Here is a 20,639-nt window from a genome sequence, read left to right on the forward strand (position 1 = left end):
ATACCAGTTGTATAGTATCATTTGAAGTAATTCCACATACTGTATATCAGTTGACTATATTTGTAAGTAGTACAGGAGATATTATAAGTAGAATTTTGTAAACATTATAAATTTATTAAGGATGAGCTGTGTGTTTAATAGAAAACATTGTTAGCGTAAATTGTATAATATTGTATTATAGGAAAATTTTCTTCTCTTGTTAATTTAACATTAGTGCTTGACAATAATGTATTTTAGTGTACCATTTGCCACCGAGGTAGACACCTCATTTGCAAATAAAGAGATTTTGATTTTGATTTGATTTGACTGTCCTATGTATCGTTGTTTACATGTTTGGCATGTTAATTTGTAAATTCCTGACTTATTAAATATACATTTATTCCCTATTTTATCTGAACTGAAAATTATCTTATTAGTATTATTATCCGTTTTGTTTGTGACATTGATGTTCTTTTTCCTGAAAATTTTAGCCAGTTGATAAGAGTTTAAGTTTAACTTTTCGAAATAAGCACTCTTATCAACTGGCTAAAATTTAATAAGTCAGGAATTTACAAATTAACATGCCAAACATGTAAACAACGATACACAGGACAGTCCGGAAGAAGTTTGGCTATAAGGTACAAAGAACACGTTAATGCGGTCAAACATAAAAGATATTCGGCAATGGGAGAACATATGGTTGAAATGAATCATAAATTTACAGACATTTCCAATGACATGAAATTATTACATTCGACCAAAAAGGGAAAACTGATGAATGTTTTGGAAAATTTAGAAATTTACCTTACACAAAAATATAATTCTGAATCAAGTTTAAATGAGAAAAGTACAGAAGATAACCCACTGTTTAGGCTAGCATATAATCATTTAAGGAACAAAAAGAAGAAGAAAAGAAGAAAACTTGAAGATCCTAAATTTTATATAGTATTCTCATTCAGTTCAACCAAAATTGTATGTATTGATCATTTGTATAATGTTTCACAAGTTCTCTTTACACTTTGATATGATGTATTGGGACACAATACTCCTTCAAATTTGTAAAACAAAAGATTGTGTCATATTGTGTTATTATTTGATCCAACCACTGATGAAGGGAATGGTTGAGATTTCCCGAAACAACGTATGGTTTAATAAATAGTGTTTCTTTCATTTAATGAGTGTATTGATCAAGGCGGATTTAAATAAACTATTATAAATAGTTATATTATACATGTTCGGGAACTTGAAGAAACCTCTGCGTGGTCGCCGTTTTGTGGATTTTGTAGAACTGGACACAGCTGTTAAGGCATGGGTACGCAGCACTCTGAAAGAATGATTTCAGGAAGATCTGGAGAGACTGACACATCGATGGCAAAAGTGCATACAGTTACAAGGAGATTATGATGAGAAAGTGGACTTTACAACTGATGTGTAATGTACTTCATTTGGGTAGGATAAAGTAAAGTGTAAAACAATTTAGTATGCCCTTCATAGTATTCACTGTACCCACGGATACACAAAGTAAAAAGCTTTCATGTTGGGAAAAAAAGCATATCTAGTGTTTCCATATCCCTGTTGGATAGGTTTTATCCGTATATTTTATAGTACGTTTTCTCGCTTAACACGTTAATTTTTGTTGTTCCCTGCAGAAACGTCTTAACGAGGTTTTATTGTATTACTTGTACAAGGAGCTTCAGTTTCCAAACTAGGCCAGTTCTTGCCACATTCAACTGGTATGTTACTTAAATTCACTATAAGGTGTAGGCTGAGGTACTTCCACCACGCTTGGCAAACCACAGCCTAACATTATGTTAGCTTCATGGATATAAACATTTATCATTGCTATTCTCGTTGCTTATTTATTACACCATGGTTCCCAGGAGGAGGCTGGACAAAATTAAAGAAGATCTAACAGCAAAATAAGGGAATGACACTCTAAGATGTAATGAGTAGTGATGGGTTGCGACTGGAATTACGAAGAGTTGATACCATCCTGGGTACCCGATTCTTAGCAACTAGTAGCACCATGATGTGGATACATAAACACGTGCAGCATAAATGTGTTCTGTAATGTCAGTATGTTTTGTTTTATAATCATGTCACTCCAAAAGCTGTGCCTGCTCTTATTATAGTGTCCTGGAGTTCTATACTTTAATGCGACAGTAATTTGATCAGAATATATGATTCTCTGTTTGAAACTAATAAAATTGTATGGATTATCAATAAATCAAAACTTGTACAGGGATTATGACATAATATAATACTACTATTTCAACAAAATACAATTGTATTTAAGGGACAACCTTAGCTAGTGTTAAGCAGTGATGAAAACAGAAATAATAATTCTAACCAAACCAAACCAATGGCACAACAATCTCAAAGGCCCATGGCCTACCAAGCGACCGCTTCTCAGCACGAAGGCCTGCAGACTGCGAGGTGTCATGTGGTCAGCACGATGAATCCTCTCTGCCGTTATTCTTGGCTTTCTAGACTGAGGCCGCCATCTAATCGTCAGATAGCTCCTCGACTGTAATCACATAGGCTGAGTGCACCTCGAAACAGCCCTCAGATACAGGTAAAAATCCCTGACCTGGCCAGGAATCAAACCCAGGACCTCCGAGTAAGAGGCAGGCACACTATATCTTAACCGCGGAGCTGGCAGTAATTCTAACAGTCTCTCATAATATTATTTAGTATTAGTATGAAATGTTCGTTGCAAATTAAATGTATTGAAAAAATGAAATGGCGTATGGCTTTTAGTGCCAGGAGTGTCCGAGGACAAGTTCGGCTCGCCAGATGCAGGTCTTTTGAATTGACTCCCGTAGGCGACCTGCGCTCTATGATGATGATGATGATGATGATGATGAAATGATGATGAAGACGACACATACACCTAGCCCCTGTGCCAGCAAAATTAACCAATTAAATTCATGACCCTGCCGGGAATCGAACCCGGGACTCCTGTGACCAAAGGCCAGCTCGCTAACCATTTAGCCATGGAGCCGGACAAATGTATTGATGTTGTTGTTGTTGTTTGAGTCATCAGTCCATAGACTGGTTTGATGCAGCCCTCCATGCCACCCTATCCTGTGCTAACCTTTTCATTTCTACGTAACTATTGCATCCTACATCTGCTCTAATCTGCTTGTCATATTCATATCTTGGTCTACCCCTACCGTTCTTACCCCCTACACTTCCTTCAAAAACCAACTGAACAAGTCCTGGGTGTCTTAAGATGTGTCCTATCATTCTATCTCTTCTTCTCGTCAAATTTAGCCAAATCGATCTCCTCTCACCAATTCGATTCAGTATCTCTTCATTCGTGATTCGATCTATCCATCTCACCTTCAGCATTCTTCTGTAACACCACATTTCAAAAGCTTCTATTCTCTTTCTTTCTGAGCCAGTTATCGTCCATGTTTCACTTCCATACAATGCCACGCTCCACACAAAAGTCTTCAAAAACATCTTTCGAATTCCGATATCAATGTTTGAAGTGAGCAAATTTCTTTTCTTAAGAAAGCTCTTCCTTGCTTGTGCTAGTCTGCATTTTATGTCCTCCTTACTTCTGCCATTGTTAGTTATTTTACTACCCAAGTAACAATATTCATCTACTTCCTTTAAGACTTCATTTCCTAATCTAATATTTCCTGCATCACCTGCCTTCGTTCGACTGCACTCCATTACTTTTGTTTTGGACTTATTTATTTTCATCTTGTACTCCTTACCCAAGACTTCATCCATACCATTCAGCAACTTCTCGAGATCTTCTGCAGTCTCAGATAAAATAACAATATCATCGGCAAATCTCAAGGTTTTGATTTCCTCTCCTTGGACTGTGATTCCCTTTCCAAATTTCTCTTTGATTTCCTTTACTGCCTGTTCTATGTAAACATTGAAAAGGAGAGGGGACAAACTGCAGCCTTGCCTCACTCCTTTCTGGATTGCTGCTTCTTTTTCAAAGCCCTCGATTCTTATCACTGCAGACTGATTTTTATACAGATTGTAGATAATTCTTCGTTCTCGGTATCTGATCCCTATCATCTTCAGTATCATAAATAGCTTGGTCCAATCAACATTATCGAATGCCTTTTCTAGATCTACAAATGCTATGTACGTGGGCTTGTCCTTCTTGATTCGATCCTCTAAGATCAGACGTAAAGTCAGGATAGCTTCACGTGTTCCTACATTTCTTCTGAAGCCAAATTGATCTTCTCCCAACTCAGCTTCAACTTGTTTTTCCATTCTTCTGTAAATAATACGTGTTAAAATTTTGCAGGCATGAGATACTAAACTAATGGTGCGGTAGTTTTCACACCTGTCAGCACCGGCTTTCTTGGGAATAGGTATAACAACATTCTGCTGAAAATCGGATGGGACTTCTCCTGTCTCATACATCTTGCAGACTAAATGAAATAACCTTGCCATGCTGGTTTCTCCTAAGGCAGTCAGTAATTCAGAGGGAATGTCATCAATTCCAGGTGCCTTGTTCCTATTGAGGTCACTCACAGCTCTGTCAAACTCTGACCTCAAAATTGGGTCTCCCTTTTCATCAGCATCAACAGCCTCTTCATGTTCCAGAACCAAATTATCTACATCTTTACCTTGATACAACTGTTGGATATGCTCCTGCCATCTTTCTGCTTTGTCTCCTTTCCGTACGAGTGGTTTTCCATCTGAGCTCTTAATATTCATACACCTAGATTTCCTTTCTCCAAAGGTTTCCTTGATTTTCCTGTATGCAGCATCTACCTTTCCCAGGACCATACAGCCTTCGACATCCTTGCATTTCTCCTTCAGCCATTCTTCCTTAGCTGCCTTGCACTTTCTATCCACTTCATTCTTTAATCGCCTGTATTCTTTTCTACCCTCTTCATTTCTAGCATTCTTGTATTTTCGTCGTTCATCAATCAGGTCTAGTATCTCCTGAGTTATCCACTGATTCTTAGTTGATCTTTTCTTCCTTCCTAACATTTCTTCAGCAGCCCTACTGACTTCATTTTTCATGACTCTCCACTCTTCCTCTGTAGTGTTTCCTTCAGCCTTTTCATTTAGTCCTTGTGCAACATGTTCCTTGAAACAATCCCTCACATTCTTTTCTTTCAACTTGTCTAGATCCCATCTTTTTGCATTCTTTCCTTTCTTCAATTTCTTCAACTTCAGATGGCATTTCATGACCAAAAAGTTGTGGTCAGAGTCCACGTCTGCTCCTGGGAAAGTTTTGCAATCCAACACCTGGTTTCTGAATCTCTGCCTAATCATAATGAAGTCTATTTGATACCTCCCAGTGTCTCCAGGTCTCGTCCACGTATACAGCCGTCGTGTGTGGTGTTTGAACCAAGTATGATCAGTATGATGTATTGATAGACAGGTACATTACAAAACAAGTTGTGTACTTATTACAAACTAGCTGTTACCTGCGGCTTCACACGCATGGATTTTGTAATTTGATAATAGTAATTGTTCCTCGGTACTGCACTAAGACATTATCTAAAAATCACTAAAGTATAAAAACTGACCGAAAAATTTACTTTCATTTAACCCAGAACCTCTTTGTATATCACGTTTGTGGCATTGCCTTTTGGGGCTAAGATGACCAGGCTACTGGCAGAGCTAACTCTGAAACATGCGACATAGAACTCTACATGTGAGTAACAGTCCTCTCTCAAGTCAAAAAGCCGGGCTGAGTGGCTCAGACGGTTAAGGCGCTGGCCTTCTAACCCCAACTTGGCAGGTTCGATCCTGGCTCAGTCCGGTGGTATTTGAAGGTGATCAAATACCACAGCCCCGTGTCGGTAGATTTACTGGCACGTAAAAGAACTCCTGCGGGACTAAATTCCGGCACCTCGGCGTCTCCGAAGACCTTAAAAAGTAGTTAGTGGGACGTAAAACAAATAACATTATTATTATTATTATTATTATTATTATTATTATTATTATTATTATTATTATTATTCAAGTCAGAAACACAAAAAAATGTGGTTTTTTATTTTTAAAGGAGACTGCAAATACCTATTTCAACGTTTGTAACATCTTCAGTTTTTGATATATACGTATCCTCATAAAAATAATTGAAATCGTTCTTCACTTCTTTACACACACCACCGCCCCCTCCAAGTGGATTTTCCATAAACAAAAATACACGTCTCTTTATTTTTAAAGGAGATTCCAAAACCAATGTTTCATGTCTGTAAAATGTTAATTTTATCAGATATACTGTAGATATACTCATTATAAAATTTCACCCACTTTTTCAATTCTTTTATCCCTTAAGTGAATGTTCCGAAAACAAAAAAAATATGCGTTTCCTTATTTTTAAAGGAGATTTCAAGTACCAATTTTCACCTCTGTAACATCTTCAGTTTTTAAGATATATCCTCATAATAAGGATTCAAACCACTTTTCACTTATTTTTACCTCCCTTAAGTGGATTTTCTGAGAAAAAAAGGAAATATGTATTTCTTTATTTTTTTAAAAGGAGATTTCAAATACCAATGTTCAACTGTTCAGTTTTTGAGATACAGATATACTAATTTTAAAAATTCATCCCCTTTGCGACAGAATATCTAAAAATCCTTCCTTAGTGAGCACCTACACTGCAATATAAATCTATCCCCAAAATTTCATTTCAGCGATGATGAATCAGTCAGTCAGTCAGTCAGTCAGTCAGTCAGTCAGTCAGTCAGTCAGTCAGTCAGTCAGTCAGTCAGGACATGTTATTTTATATATACATATAGATGTGACTTAATTCCATAGACTTTATATGCTTATACTAGGGATATTCAGAAGTAAAATACATTATAAGCATAAATAACAGCATCGATTGCTACACCCAGTGTCGAAATGTGTAATATTTCCAGACTACCAGGTTAAATTGTTATTTCATTATTATGTGGCATAATTCATTCAAAACAACCAATTTAAATGCACCCTTGAATTTGCCTCTGTTATAAACGGACGACTCACTTTAGGAAGTGTCCCCATCACACTCTGGTGATGTCATCACGGAACCGATTCCTCGCATGTAACATTGAAAGCGGCCTTGGAGTCGTAGGAACCGATTCTCGCGATTCCAAGCGTCATTCGCGCACATCACTAGTAATGAGATAAGAAGATGAAGATCACATAATAATAATAATAATAATAATAATAATATGGCCTCAGCTACTGGTGCAGGTATTTTAATTTGATGCCATCTCGGCTGCCTACATGTCAGTTCTGACATTTCGTTTTCACTAGATGGCAGAGAAACAGATTTCTACTGGACAAGGTATGGCTGATTTATTTTATCAAGTAAACACCATATGTGTCGCCTGAGAAGAAAAAATACCAAATCGACCTGAGACAGCTGACATCTGATAAGGATATGGCATAAGAAAAAAATATTATACTTACAGAAGGTAAGGAAATGAAATTTCACTTATTCAAATTATTCCTTCGATGTGTTACCTAGTCATAAAACTAAAACCCTTTGTTAACAGAAGCCCCAAAACAAAGGAAAAATATCACAATGATTACAGTGACTTCTAGCAGCTTTTCTATCTAAATAACAGTGTACTTATGATAGTTATTAATGTGAATGATCATACCTTGGGTTTCCGATTGGGAGGCATGACCTGCTCTTGACAACATTCAGCAACAGCACAACGGAGTAACACTTCGCAGAGATGCCTCACGTTCACGTTGTGGTTCAAGTCCACGCTCAACAGGATCTTCTCCAGGTTTTTCACCACCTCTTCACATGACACAGGTAGGTCTGCCAACGCACAATGCACACCTGTTACTAGTCCATCACACACAAGAGGCAACACACATCGCATGATGTGAATAACCTCCTCACTCATCACCGTCAGATCAGCTAGCATACAACAAGTTCTGCTCGAATCACACATTGCCAACAGCTCGGCTAATATACAGCATAGACGGTTTACCATTTCTACACGCACCATGCTCAAAAAATACTACTGAAATCTTTAGTTTTTCAACTAACACTTGTCTATATTCTGCTAAGCTCTTAGTGAAGACAAAAAGGTTTGAAAGGAACATACTAATCCAAATCTATTCACCTAAACTCTTCCATTTTTAAAATTCACTCAACAACACATACATATCCCATTCTTTGTAAGAGATATAGACTGTACTTCACTCCTCGGCTCTGTTGCAAGGCTCACGACACAAGCAACATTCACACAAAACTAACTTCAAGTAACATTCAGTAAATTTTGAAATGTTCTTTTAACAAAACAAAAAATCAACTCTACCAATAAAGAGGCCACATGTTACCACTCAATCTTTCCTATATTCAGCAGACACTTCACTGCAGTAGCACATTCTCCACAAGTGTATGAGTAATTACCAACACATGGACATCATGTTGTCTCACTGACGTAAGTATAATCTCCTACTGATCTTATTATGCAAGGCTCCCTCCCTCTGTCACCACTTTAACATCTGTTCGGCAGTAATCAAGGTTCCACAACATACCAAGATTAGAAACTTCAATATGTACAATAACACACCAGAGCTCTATCACAAAATAAACATCTTACGTCAATAAGAGAACTGGAAAGCTACCACTTAACTTGCTCAACGTGCACAGCAACAGCTGAACGGGTTCAGAGTTAAGTATTAGATTAGTGATAAAAGAAACTGAAATGTTCACAGATTTTATTAGAATTAACAGCACCACTGAAAAGAACACATTTACTTGATTGTTGATTAGAGGAGAAGACTAACCACCAACAACTAGCCTACTTTTTACATTTTAATCCTTTCCACTTTTGTATTGTTATATATTTTATAACAATTGTAATTTATTCTCTTTTAAGTATAAAACCAGAAGACCAGAGTCTTCTAAGATTCTATACATTTTATATTATATTGTTAATATGAAGAAGAAGTTGTAAAATCTAGCTAAACTATCTATTGTACATAAAATTTGAGTGGTACTCTATTTGTCTCTCTGTGTTTGACATTGAATGTCTGGTAAGAGAACTGATCATTTGTATATACTGTGTTCGACAGGCTGAAAACTCAAGCTGACACTAGAAAAAATAACTTCCTTCTTAACAAAAAGCATATAGCCTATTTGCGTTATTATTTGTTCCTAAATATTAAAAGTTTCAATACATGACTGCAATCTTACAAAGAAACATTTAGTCAATGAACCTACTAAATACTGATAGGTAAATCAGGCTAGTTTCTGAGCTTACTAATAACTTTATATCCCAAAAGGACCTCGTTCTGCATTTAATATCCAGATCAGTACAACTTTCAGGTTTAAAAAGCTTAAGTCAAGGAATAAAGACAGTCATCTCAGGAACATCAATTTCCTCTCATTTGATGGTAAAACTAGGGCTAGAGAGGTCAAGTAACATCCTGAGTACAATTTCATCATAATCATTGTTTATCAGCTCCAGAAAGCTGAACCTTTTTGAATCTGTTCTCTCTGACCACAATTTTATTGTAATTCTAATTCTTGCTGCTCATCTCTCCTGGCAAAATCTCTCATGTTTTTTTTTTCAGCAATCTCTCAAGGCCTATTTTTTCTTTTCTTTTTTTTTTCTTTTTTTTTTCGTGTGGCTATTTCTAGCCGGGTGCAGCCCTTGTAAGACAGACCCTCCAATGAGGGTGGGCAGCATCTGCCATGTGTAGGTAACTGCGTGTTATTGTGGTGGAGGATAGTGTTATGTGTGGTATGTGAGTTGCAGGGATGTTGAGGACAGCGCATACACCCAGCCCCCGAGCCATTGGAATTAACCAATGAAGGTTAAAATCCCCGATCCGGCCGGGAATCGAACCCGGGACCCTCTGAACCGAAGGCCAGTACGCTGACCATTCAGCCAACGAGTCGGACTCTCAAGGCCTTCCTTGCTGTCTTTTTCCTGGGTTAGTGTGATCAAAGTATGTACATGGAGTTCTGTCAGGAGCCATTCTTTTTATGTGGCTGTACCTTTGCTGGCAAGTTTGCTGGCAAGATGTGGTGTTTTCACTGCACTACGTCTTCTGGTATGGGCTAGAATAAATCTGTTACTCTCAATGACCTGTCTCAGTCTCATTCTTGGCTTTGAGAATATGAAAGTGACCGAGGTGTGTGTGACAGGGGCGGTTTCTCCATAAGGTTGCAGGTTTGCGCTACCCCCATTAAATTTTTATGTTTATTTTAGGTAAAGTTTTATAATTTGGATTACTCAACTACTGTATTTTCATTCAACAAGACAAACCTTTCAAGAGCTTGAAAGAGCAAATATTGACTACAGGGTACTTTACAACCCGGTACTCTTAGATGTTCACTGCAGGAGCCGAAAAGTTTGCAGCGGGAAGTCAACCTGGGCTGCTCGAGGGATGCGCGGGGCTGCTAGAAGTGTGCTTTATGGCTGCTAGAGGGGTGTGCTGCGAGAGGAAAAGATAGGCGTGGCTTCTAATATATTGCTCCTACCACAGCCGACTGGATCTCTCGCTGCGCTAAGGAGCTAGCTAGAGCGAAGCATCAAATCGGCCGTGCTCCTACGTAACCGACTACTAGCAAAGTCGCTAGAGACCGTTGCTATTCAATGTGAGATTCTGTTATAGAACAGGAGTGTCATCTAGCGACACCGGATGGAAGTTCATCTGCTGGATCACGGCCGGTTGGATCCCTCGCTGCGCTCCGTAAGGAGCTAGCTAGAGCAGGACGGCTAGAGCGACGCATCAAGTCGGTCGTGGCTGGATATATAATTAATGGCTCTAAATTTGAAAATAAACACCGCCATTTCTTTCAGTATAGTCGTGAGTTTTCTTATGTGTGTACAAGGTAAGTAGCTTATTGATTTCATTGTGTAAACATTCGTGTCAGCATGTGTGTTTTTATTATTGTGCGTTTTTATCAGTTAGTGGTATTTTGCCAGATCATGAATTCGGTGCAGTCTTTAATGTCTAGGCCGTTTCTGCAACGGACTGCCGATGAAAATCCGAGGTGAAACGAATGGGTAGGCCCACGCGACGTTTAATTTCGAAACCAGATACATTACAAAAGGATATCTTTTCAATACCGGAATTAGGCTACCTCAAAGTGTTTCATTTCAATGGTAAAAGAGTTTTTAAATGAAAAAATGTGAATGCGTTGTAGTAATATTCCTGAAAATAGAAATGTAAAATGTTTGTTTTATTTTTAATAATAAAAAAGTATTGTTGATGTATCTAGATTTGAAAATTAGCCTGTAATCATATTATATCATTGGTAAAAATTGTGCACCACTGAACTTTTAAACCACCAGCCGCCACTGATGTGTGATGCCAGTATGCAGCCAGTCCGATATGAAGTGTGAAAATGTCATTCATAGGGTCGGCTGGTGCATGCATTTCAGTGGGCTTGGCAGACTGATATGTAATAGCAACTTCTGGCTCGGCGAGGAAAGCAACGGGAAACTTCCTCACTCCTCATTTCCCTAGTATGCCTCTTCAGTGACGTCTAGGCTATCTATGACAACTGTTTGGCGGAACTGTTAGAACATTATAATGCTCAAAAACATAACAAGTACTCAGCGATGAGCTAGCATATGAGAGAAATGGGACATCGCTTTACATCTATAGAGAAAGATCTTACTATCATTAGACGTATAGGTAAAGGGAAATTAATGAACGAACTGGAAAATTTACACTTTTTTTTGGACCAGGCCTATAATAAAAATTAAAATCTTAATGATGTCAATGAAATTAAAAATCCTTTGTACGGATTAACATCTAAATTAATTTATATCGTAAATTCAAATCAGAACAAAATACCTCATTTATTTAAATCTCCACACTCAAATGTTTCACCCACCATGACAAACGTTAAGCCCGCCTATGCCGCTTCTACTGTAGAAACTCCCCTCCAGCAATAGCACATATCTCCAAAGACCAGCCTACCCCCCCCTCTCCCTCCACGCCTCGCCCCTCCATTACCGCATCGATTTAACACCAGGAGTATAAAAGTTAGTCAAGCAGGCGCTGCCAGAACAGACAGATCCACCTAGTATGAATTGAACGAGTAAGTCACTTTACATTTATGGGGTATTATTTTAATGGTTTTTTGTCACAACGCGTGCTCTAAATCATCAATTAAAATTTCTTTCTTTTTTACCTCATTACAGAAGATCCATCCCAAGGCCAAGTAACATATAAATGGGAATGATTATTCATACAAGACTGCATTTAAGTACCTAGGATGTTCCTTCCCAATTATGCAGCAGCCTAAAAACCAAGAAGCAGCCTAAGATAGTATTCATCACAATTCATTGTCATTACATATGACAGGAAACCAAGACGCTTATATTTTCACTCACAATAAAATTTAATGTAGTATTAAACAATCATATGCAGTACATATAACAATCGGTTTTAAGTCTCCACTTGTGGTTGACAACACATTTCAACAGTGGTTTCATCAAGTAGAAGTAAACGATATATGTGGGTCAAACGAGCCCCCGGATGAATATACTCTTTACCTAAGACTCATATTAGATGAAGAAAATCCATTTTAATTTTTGACATTTTTAAAAATTAGATAGAATACGACTGATAAGTTTTAATTGTGTTAATAACACCATCAATTTACGTCACTCACTTTTATGTGTTGTTCACAATATCGTTATGACATGTTAATTTTAAGAGGTTATCACCGAGTAACATCAACGTTCATATTTCATACCATATATGGTTAAATAAGGTCCCGGACCTTGAACTTAAGGTTGTCCACAGGCTGAAGATATCCAAAAAGGGTGAAATGTGTACCTGATAAGTCTATATAAATTCTTGTAGATTCAAACCACATTAAACGTGGAATGTATTGAATAGGTGGTTTTATTAAATTATCCTTAGTCGAGCAGCTCGTCTCCTTTCTCCCAAGTCTTCCCAGCCCAAACTTTGCAACATTTTTGTAATGCTACTCTTTGTCGGAAATCACCCAGAACAAATCGAGCTGCTTTTCTTTGGATTTTGTCCGGTTCTTGAATCAAGTAATCCTGGTGAGGGTCCCATACACTGGAAACATACTCTAGTTGGGGTCTTACCAGAGACTTGTATGCCCTCTCCTTTAAATCCTTGCTACAACCCCTAAATACCCTCATAACTATGCGCAGAGATCTGTACCCTTTATTTACAATCATATTTATGTGATTACCCCAATGAAGATATTTCCTTACATTAACACCTAGGTACTTACAATGATCCCCAAAAGGAACTTTCACCCCCATCAACGCAGTAAATAATAATAATCGTATGGCCTCAGCTACCGTGTGCAGATATTTCAATTTGACGCCATGTGGCTGTCTGCTCGTCAACTTCGACGTTCCGTTTTACTCTAGGCCCGCAAGATGGCAGACCGAGTAAACCGAAACTCTCTTTGGCATCTATGGCTGAGATTTTAATTAATTTTGTCGGGTAAACACCAAATGTGTCACCAGAGATCTTTTACATGCCAACATCTTACAACATGGAGTGTGGAATGGACTTTTTCCGCCCTTCAAAAATCCGACTACCTCTGCCGGGTTTGAACACGCTATCTTGGGATCCGGAGGCCAACACTCGACCACTGGTCCACAGAGGCAGCTATCAATGCAGTGATTAAAACTGAGAGGACTTTTCCTATTTGTGAAACTCACTTGTGAAGTGATGTGTATTGATTAGGTGGACACTTTAAATAAAATAAAGTTCTTAATGCCATGTACTTGTCGAGCGGTAATCAGAGAAAAAGAGGGGCACGTGGATGGGAAAGGAAAGGGCTAGGAGTGGGAAGGAAGCAGCCGCGGCCTTAATTAAGGTACAGCCCCAGCATTTGTCTGGAGTGAAAATAGAAAATCACGGAAAACCATCCTCAGGGCTGCCGACAGCAGGGTTCGAACCCACTATCTCCCGAATACTGGATACTGGTCGCACTTAAGTGACTGCAGCTATCGAGCTCGGTATTCTATGAACAGAGCAAATACTAATATCTGTACTATTACTTGGAATATTGTTCTGCTTAGATCGGGAGGTGGCCAGCCATAGGAAGGAGTACAAACAGGACCTTGTTATTGACCAGATTTCTTTTCACCGAGCTCGATAGCTGCAGTCGCTTAAGTGCGGCCAGTATCCGTATTCAGGAGATAGGTGGTTCAAACCCCACTGTCGGCAGCCCTGAAGATGGTTTTCCATGGTTTCCCATTTTCACACCAGGCAAATGCTGGGGCTGTACCTTAATTAAGGCCACAGCCGCTTCCTTCCCAGTCCCATCATCGCCATAAGACCTATCTATGTCGGTTCGACGTAAAGCCAATAGAAAAAAAAAAATTATTTTCGAAAACTTCTGGTGCTCAGACAATTTGACAAAACCAACAGTCAGTGAGGTTCCTTTTCTCTTCCACCTCCTGAACTACAGATCAACAACAAACACAAACTCAAATTTAGCTACAATCAGCCACTAACTGTTTTTAACAAAGTTTTTACGAAGAATGATTGTACTCTAGTTGTTCTTTTAAGTGTGCATTTTAAAATGTTCTTAAGAAATTTTGTAGAATGTAACCAAAACAAACATGGGGATTACTAGGTGGACAAGGTGAAGAATGCTTTAGATAGACTGGGATTAGGTGAGTTTTATAATATTGAATGGAGGAGGAGTAGGGGTACGTATTGGGAACACGTGATTAAGAGGACGAGAGATATTGCTGAACAAGAGCTGGTAGCCGAATGTAGGAAGAGGGCTACCCTAAAATTATTTCTGAGGGTTAATCAGATGGTGAATTTCTTCTTCTTCTTCATAGTACCGTATCAGGTCCCCCTAACGTTGGCGATCACTGTGGCGAATGCAGAACGATCTCTAGCTAGGTGGAAAAGTCTTTCAACACTGTGAATTCCAGTCCATTCTTTGATGTTTCCAAGCCATGATGTTCGCCTCCTCCCGACACCTCTTCGACCCTGTATTTTGCCTTGTACAATCTGCTGTAAGATGAGGTAACGGTCATTTCTAAGGATGTGGCCAAGGTAAAAGATCTTCCGGAGTTTTATTGTTTGAACGAGCTCCCGACTTGCTCTTGCCCTTCTGAGTACTATGGTGAATTTGAGAGTGGTAAATGTAAATAGGACAGTGAGAAGAGGTTTATTTTGGTGGTTTTTAGGTGTATATATGAATAACGGTTGGACAAAATTAAAAGTAAATACGTTACGTGTATTATGTGGTGACGAGAGAAAGGACTCTCATTTGCTGACAGTATGTAAAGAAACGACTGAAGAGAGGCGGGTGTTTAATGAACAGCAGTTGGAAGTGCATTGCTCACCCATGCAATGGAGATAAGCTTTTGAGGTGGTTAGTATCTGAATGGAAGTATGCCGGTAATTTGTGTAGGTTTTTGACAGAATTAGAAACAGATGTACAGCCACCTTAAAGGCAAATTCTCAGTTGTGTCAAGAGGAGAACGAACCAGGTAGTGGTTTATCATGGCACAAGTAGAGCGTTAACTAGCAGTGGGGAAAGGGGAAAGGTGATGGCATGTGTCACCAGAAGAAGGCATCCTAGCATAGGCAATATGCTAGGTCAGGAGAGATTGAGTTACACATGCCATCACGTACCAAGGAAGTGAGGTAGTTAACCTCATGTTGCCATGAGGACATTATTTTGTATTTTTGTTTTGTATTCAGTATAGTTTGCGGCGATGCCGGTGTTTTTTTGTTTTGTTTTTTGTCCAGTTCTGTTGTGTCCACTAGTGTGGAGTATTACTGTACCTTACAGTGTATTGTCTAATGTTGTCTTGGTTCTATTGTTTTTGCTTGTAATTTTTCCTAGTTTTGCTTGGTTTTTTCTAATTGTTGGTTTCTATTTTTCTCCATTGAGATCGATTAGATTGTAAAACTATAAGATTGGGAGAAAAATAAAGGTTACTTACTAACCAAAACAAACTCGCACAGACATTTTCTAAAGATTCCTCGGAAGACAAGTCAATGTACTCAATAGTATGAAATGTATTAAATAGTGATTTTACTTTTAAGTTATTATTTTTAGTAAGATACTACGGCTGAAGAAGTCTTCCAGTAAGACGAAACATGTACCGTATTACGCTCAGACATTAAAATTACATGTATTTTCACTTGTGAAGTGATGTGTATTGATTAGGTGGACACTTTAAATAAAATGTTCTTAAATACCATGTACTTGTCGAGCAGTAATCAGAAAAAAAGGGGAACACATGGATGAGCAGAGAGTTTCAACAATGTAGTTCTAACAGACATGGTTTTCCATTATTTGAAGCAAAAAACTGCCTTTTTTAACAAGTTGCTTTACGTTAGACTGACACAGATAGGTCTTATGGCGACGATGGAATAGGAAAGGCCTAGGAGTGGGAAGGAAGCGGATGAGGCCTTAATTAAAGTACAGCCCCAGCATTTGCCTGGTGTGAAAATGGGAAACCACAGAAAACCATCTTCAGGGCTGCCAAGAGTGGGGTTCGAACCTACTATCTCCCGGACGCAAGCTCACAGCTGTGCGGCCCTAACCACATGGCCAACTCGTCCGGTCAGAAACTGCTTTATAGTGTGTCAGTTTGTGAATAATGTTTGTATTTTGATTTCAAATGTATGGCATTTGAAATACCACTAATCTACTGCAAGTACTAGTGGTTTGAACGGCGAGAACAGTCAGTTTTACCATAAGCCAGTTTCAAGGTAACTGCATGCTCGTACTTTTTTTCACATGTGAGGTTGTGCTTTTGTGACTTTTAATCTTTCCGTGTTAGGCGCATTCATGTCAAAAATTACATTAGTGGATGATAAGGGAACGCCAGTATTGTCTGTTATACCAAGGAAGGCATAAGCGGTTGTTTTTATCACTTCACTTCCTTGATACAGGGAGCTCTATTCTGCTCACTGCTTGCTTCCCGTAATATATTTACAAATGGCGCTACATGAACACATGTTGTAACTAAATAGTATACCCCTAGCGGTGTTCGCGAGTGGACGAGTTAGTGCCTGTCTCTTGTGTAGTATAGTGCGTAATAATGGCTTGGTGGCAAAAAAATACTCCTGTTCAATTATCAGCAGAACATAAAAAGCTCCCTTCCCACACATCACATTGTCACCATTAGACCTCTCTGTGTCAGTGTGACGTAAAGCAAATTGCCAAAAAATTGTACATTTGAGATGGTGCATGTTTTAATATGTCTAATCTTTTCGTTACAAATTTTTTTCCTTGCATAAAATATATTCCCTAGAGTTTTGCAATAAAAATTGAAAAAAACATCTATCATGTAGATAAACAATATATTAAATTAAGAAATAGATTAAATGGTTTTACAAGTAAATCCACAATATTATGCACTTTTTGCAGGAAAACTATTCGTTGTTCACTACAGGAAATTAGATGATTACATGAGCTTTATATGAACATAAGTGAGTCAAATTCAAATCAATAATTTTGTGAGAAAGGAAAGGTCTACAGAATTGCAGGAGTAAACCTGGCCTATGAACCACCAATAAATTTCTGTAATACACAGATGTTGTTATATTAACAAAGAAAATAATGATAAGTACCTGACTCATCGAGTACTGTCGGAGCAGCAAGGTTGACTGTCAATGTAGCTTCAATAAGTCTCAAGTACAGATAGCTCTCAGATCCACGAATCTGATTTTCTTCAGGGTGATCATCTGAAAAGAGTATTTCAAATATGACAGTCGCATACAGAAAAATACATTTTTCAAAAATCACTCAGTCACAAAGCAACAAAACAACAAAAATGAAACTTCATTCCTTCATTATAACAGAAGATTGCATCAAATTGCTCAATTGCAATTGGTCGTGAAACTTATATATCATGTCACAGCGATCATAAAATCACTTTCACGCTGTAAGTACAAGAGACTATCCTCATTTTTTCTCCCGTATTGAAAGTCTATTAAAAGGCATTTTTAAGTGTTGAATAGGTGGAAATCTAAGTTTTATTATTCTCCTTGTAAGTACAAGAGACGAGACATGCAAGAATATGATCAATGACCTATATATACTCTACCCCAAGTACATGCTGAACTTTCAAGTTGAAGACCTAGATACAAATGCTTAAAATTGAATCATCAATATAATATAAAATTCTTTTCTTTTCTCTTTAACATGGAATCTTTCTACAAGAATGGTGGCAAAAGTAACAAACAAACAAAAAATTATGCTTATTATTATTTTTCTGGGCCTTATTACAATACTTGGGGTCAACATTAATGTGGATTAAACCCAGTTTTACGGCCGGCTGCCCTTTCTGACACAATCCGTGCAGAGGGATGTATTCACCATTGCATGTTTCTGTGGTGGTTGGAAATGTGTGGTATGTTGTATGAAATGAAAATATGTGTATTACAACAAACACAAATACCCAGCTCCCATTCACAGTTTTAAAACATACAGCTCGGCTGGGAATTAAACCCAGGGCCCTCTGAACCAATGACCACTACGATGACCATTCAGCCAGGGAACTGGACCATAACAGAAATTGCACTATGATATCAATTTTTACATGGTGTGTATATTGGGCAATACTGAATGAATGATTAGTATTCCAGTGTCCTCGTTTTAAGCTGGAATGAAAGGACTGTTTGATTAACAGAAGAAGAGTCAACTGAGCATAAGCTCAAGGATTACTATTTAGTACATGCAGAAAATCCCTTACACATTTTTGATGTTATTTTAATACAGTTACCATTTCATCCTCTTCTGGGAAGGATTTTAAACGTAAAATGTCCTGAACAATGAAGAGCGAATAAAACATAAAATATAGGATCATTTTTCTCTTCCCATTTAACGGACTGCAAAGAAATGGACAGAGTGCAATTTTGAAATTAACCATATGATTCCATCTTATTTGTCCTGTGGAAGACCTGTTACTCTTCTGTAGCAACTTACGTGGACTCGGAGAAGTCTGACACGGAAAAAGATCTTCAATTTTGCCACAGTGACTAATCTCCACCCTGCCAATACCATTTTCAAGAAGTGGACTAGTTGAATGATTCCCTGCACTGGTGGTAAAAAAACAGCAGGTAGACTGACCTTGTTCTGTGCAGATACAAGACATGAATATGCAGTACTGCGAACCAAGAGACAATCACGAAGGAGAATCTGTGCGAACAAATGCAGCTGCCATAATTCTAGATACATTATACTCACTGCTGCTGGGTTGTTGTTTTTTTTTTTTTTGCTAGCGGCTTTACGTCGCACCGACACAGATAGGTCTTATGGCGACGATGGGATAGGAAAGGCCTAGGAGTTGGAAGGAAGCGGCCGTGGCCTTAATTAAGGTACAGCCCCAGCATTTGCCTGGTGTGAAAATGGGAAACCACGGAAAACCATCTTCAGGGCTGCCGATAGTGGGATTCGAACCTACTATCTCCCGGATGCAACTGCTGCTGTTTCAGTGAGGACTGCATGATGGAATCGCGAGTGGGGTAAAGGTGAAGACTTGTAGAGGGGTGTGACAGGAAGAGAGAACGCACCTAGTTTCCCTTGTTCGCAGTAAGATTATATACAGAAAATAAATAATAATCTATTTATTTGTATTTCTAAATCGAAAAATCTTCATTCAGGACATCACCTTGTGTTTGATGCTGATGTTTGATTTCTCTAACCACAGCAGACATGTGAGACACTTGCAATTAAGACCTCGGATTTGCAGTGTAATACTCGGCAGTGTAGAGGGGACTGTCTGTATTTTATGGTACTTTGCCCAGACTAGACTTTATCAAGAAGCATCCAAAGAGATGTCCACATTTGGGTCCACTTAAGTGAATGGTTCATCTCCATCCTCAAAAATATGAAACCATTACTATAGTTAGGTTTAAAAGGTGCAAACCAGCAGTAAGACAACTGTTCTTGACATAAATGACAACACTGCAAGACAATTAAACCAGAAATAAATACTGTAAATATATATACACCTTACACTACAAGACTCAGTTAGCACTGCTGTAAAACTGATCTTTGGAACAAACACTCAGAAATCAGAATGATGAGTGTGAGTGAAGGAACTATGGACAGCTATAAGCAGGCCAGCATGGCTCTAGACCACTCAGATGAGGGAACGAGTGGTCTGTATAGAAAACGGACAAAGAATTGGTTGCAATTTAAGAATATCATATTTGAGTTGTTACATACTGAGTGTATAATGAAGAAAAAATAATTAGTCCATGTTGGTCAATACAATAAAAGGGTCTTAAAGGAAACTTTAAGTAAAATCACATAACAGGTACATGTTTCAGCCCCATTGGGCCTTCCTCAGCCTTGAAAATCAAATATAAATCGTGTCTGCCTCAACTGCTAAATAAAATATAAAGTTTATAGAATGTTCTAAAACACAACACTGAAAGTCCTATACGAGATTAATCTTCAAATATTTATCTTGTTGCATTGTTAATAAACATAACCAAAAATAATCATACAGAAGAACATACACAAGCACTTATTCCCGAAGTTCTGACGTAAGAAAATTGTGAACAATGTTACATATGTATCAACTGGTAAGATTGCATAAAAAAATAATCATGTAGAAAATTCTTTAGAAATTGACAATTAGAAAAAATGAAAAAGAAATGTGTTGTCAATACAGAAAACAAAAGAATGCAGCACAACATGAAACTGATAAGACTGCCAAGCAGGTCAGCTGTTAACTGTGGCAAGGGAGGAGGGAGGGGGAAAT

The 20,639-nt window shown here is 38.2% G+C and overlaps 1 protein-coding gene across 1 annotated transcript in view; it reads right to left on the reverse strand.

Moving 5' to 3' along the window:
• mv (lysosomal-trafficking regulator mauve) overlaps positions 1-20,639 on the reverse strand; it is a 546,555-nt gene that overhangs the window by 466,110 nt on the left and 59,806 nt on the right. Inside the window, exons 5-6 of the mRNA XM_068229176.1 lie at positions 17,497-17,610; positions 7,569-7,735 (exon numbers count right to left, since the gene is read on the reverse strand). Coding sequence (XP_068085277.1) covers positions 7,569-7,735; positions 17,497-17,610 — 281 coding nt within the window. The remainder of the gene's footprint in view (positions 1-7,568; positions 7,736-17,496; positions 17,611-20,639) is intronic.

Source organism: Anabrus simplex, chromosome 9, assembly GCF_040414725.1.
Source record: "Anabrus simplex isolate iqAnaSimp1 chromosome 9, ASM4041472v1, whole genome shotgun sequence".
NCBI classification, from domain to species: domain Eukaryota; kingdom Metazoa; phylum Arthropoda; class Insecta; order Orthoptera; family Tettigoniidae; genus Anabrus; species Anabrus simplex.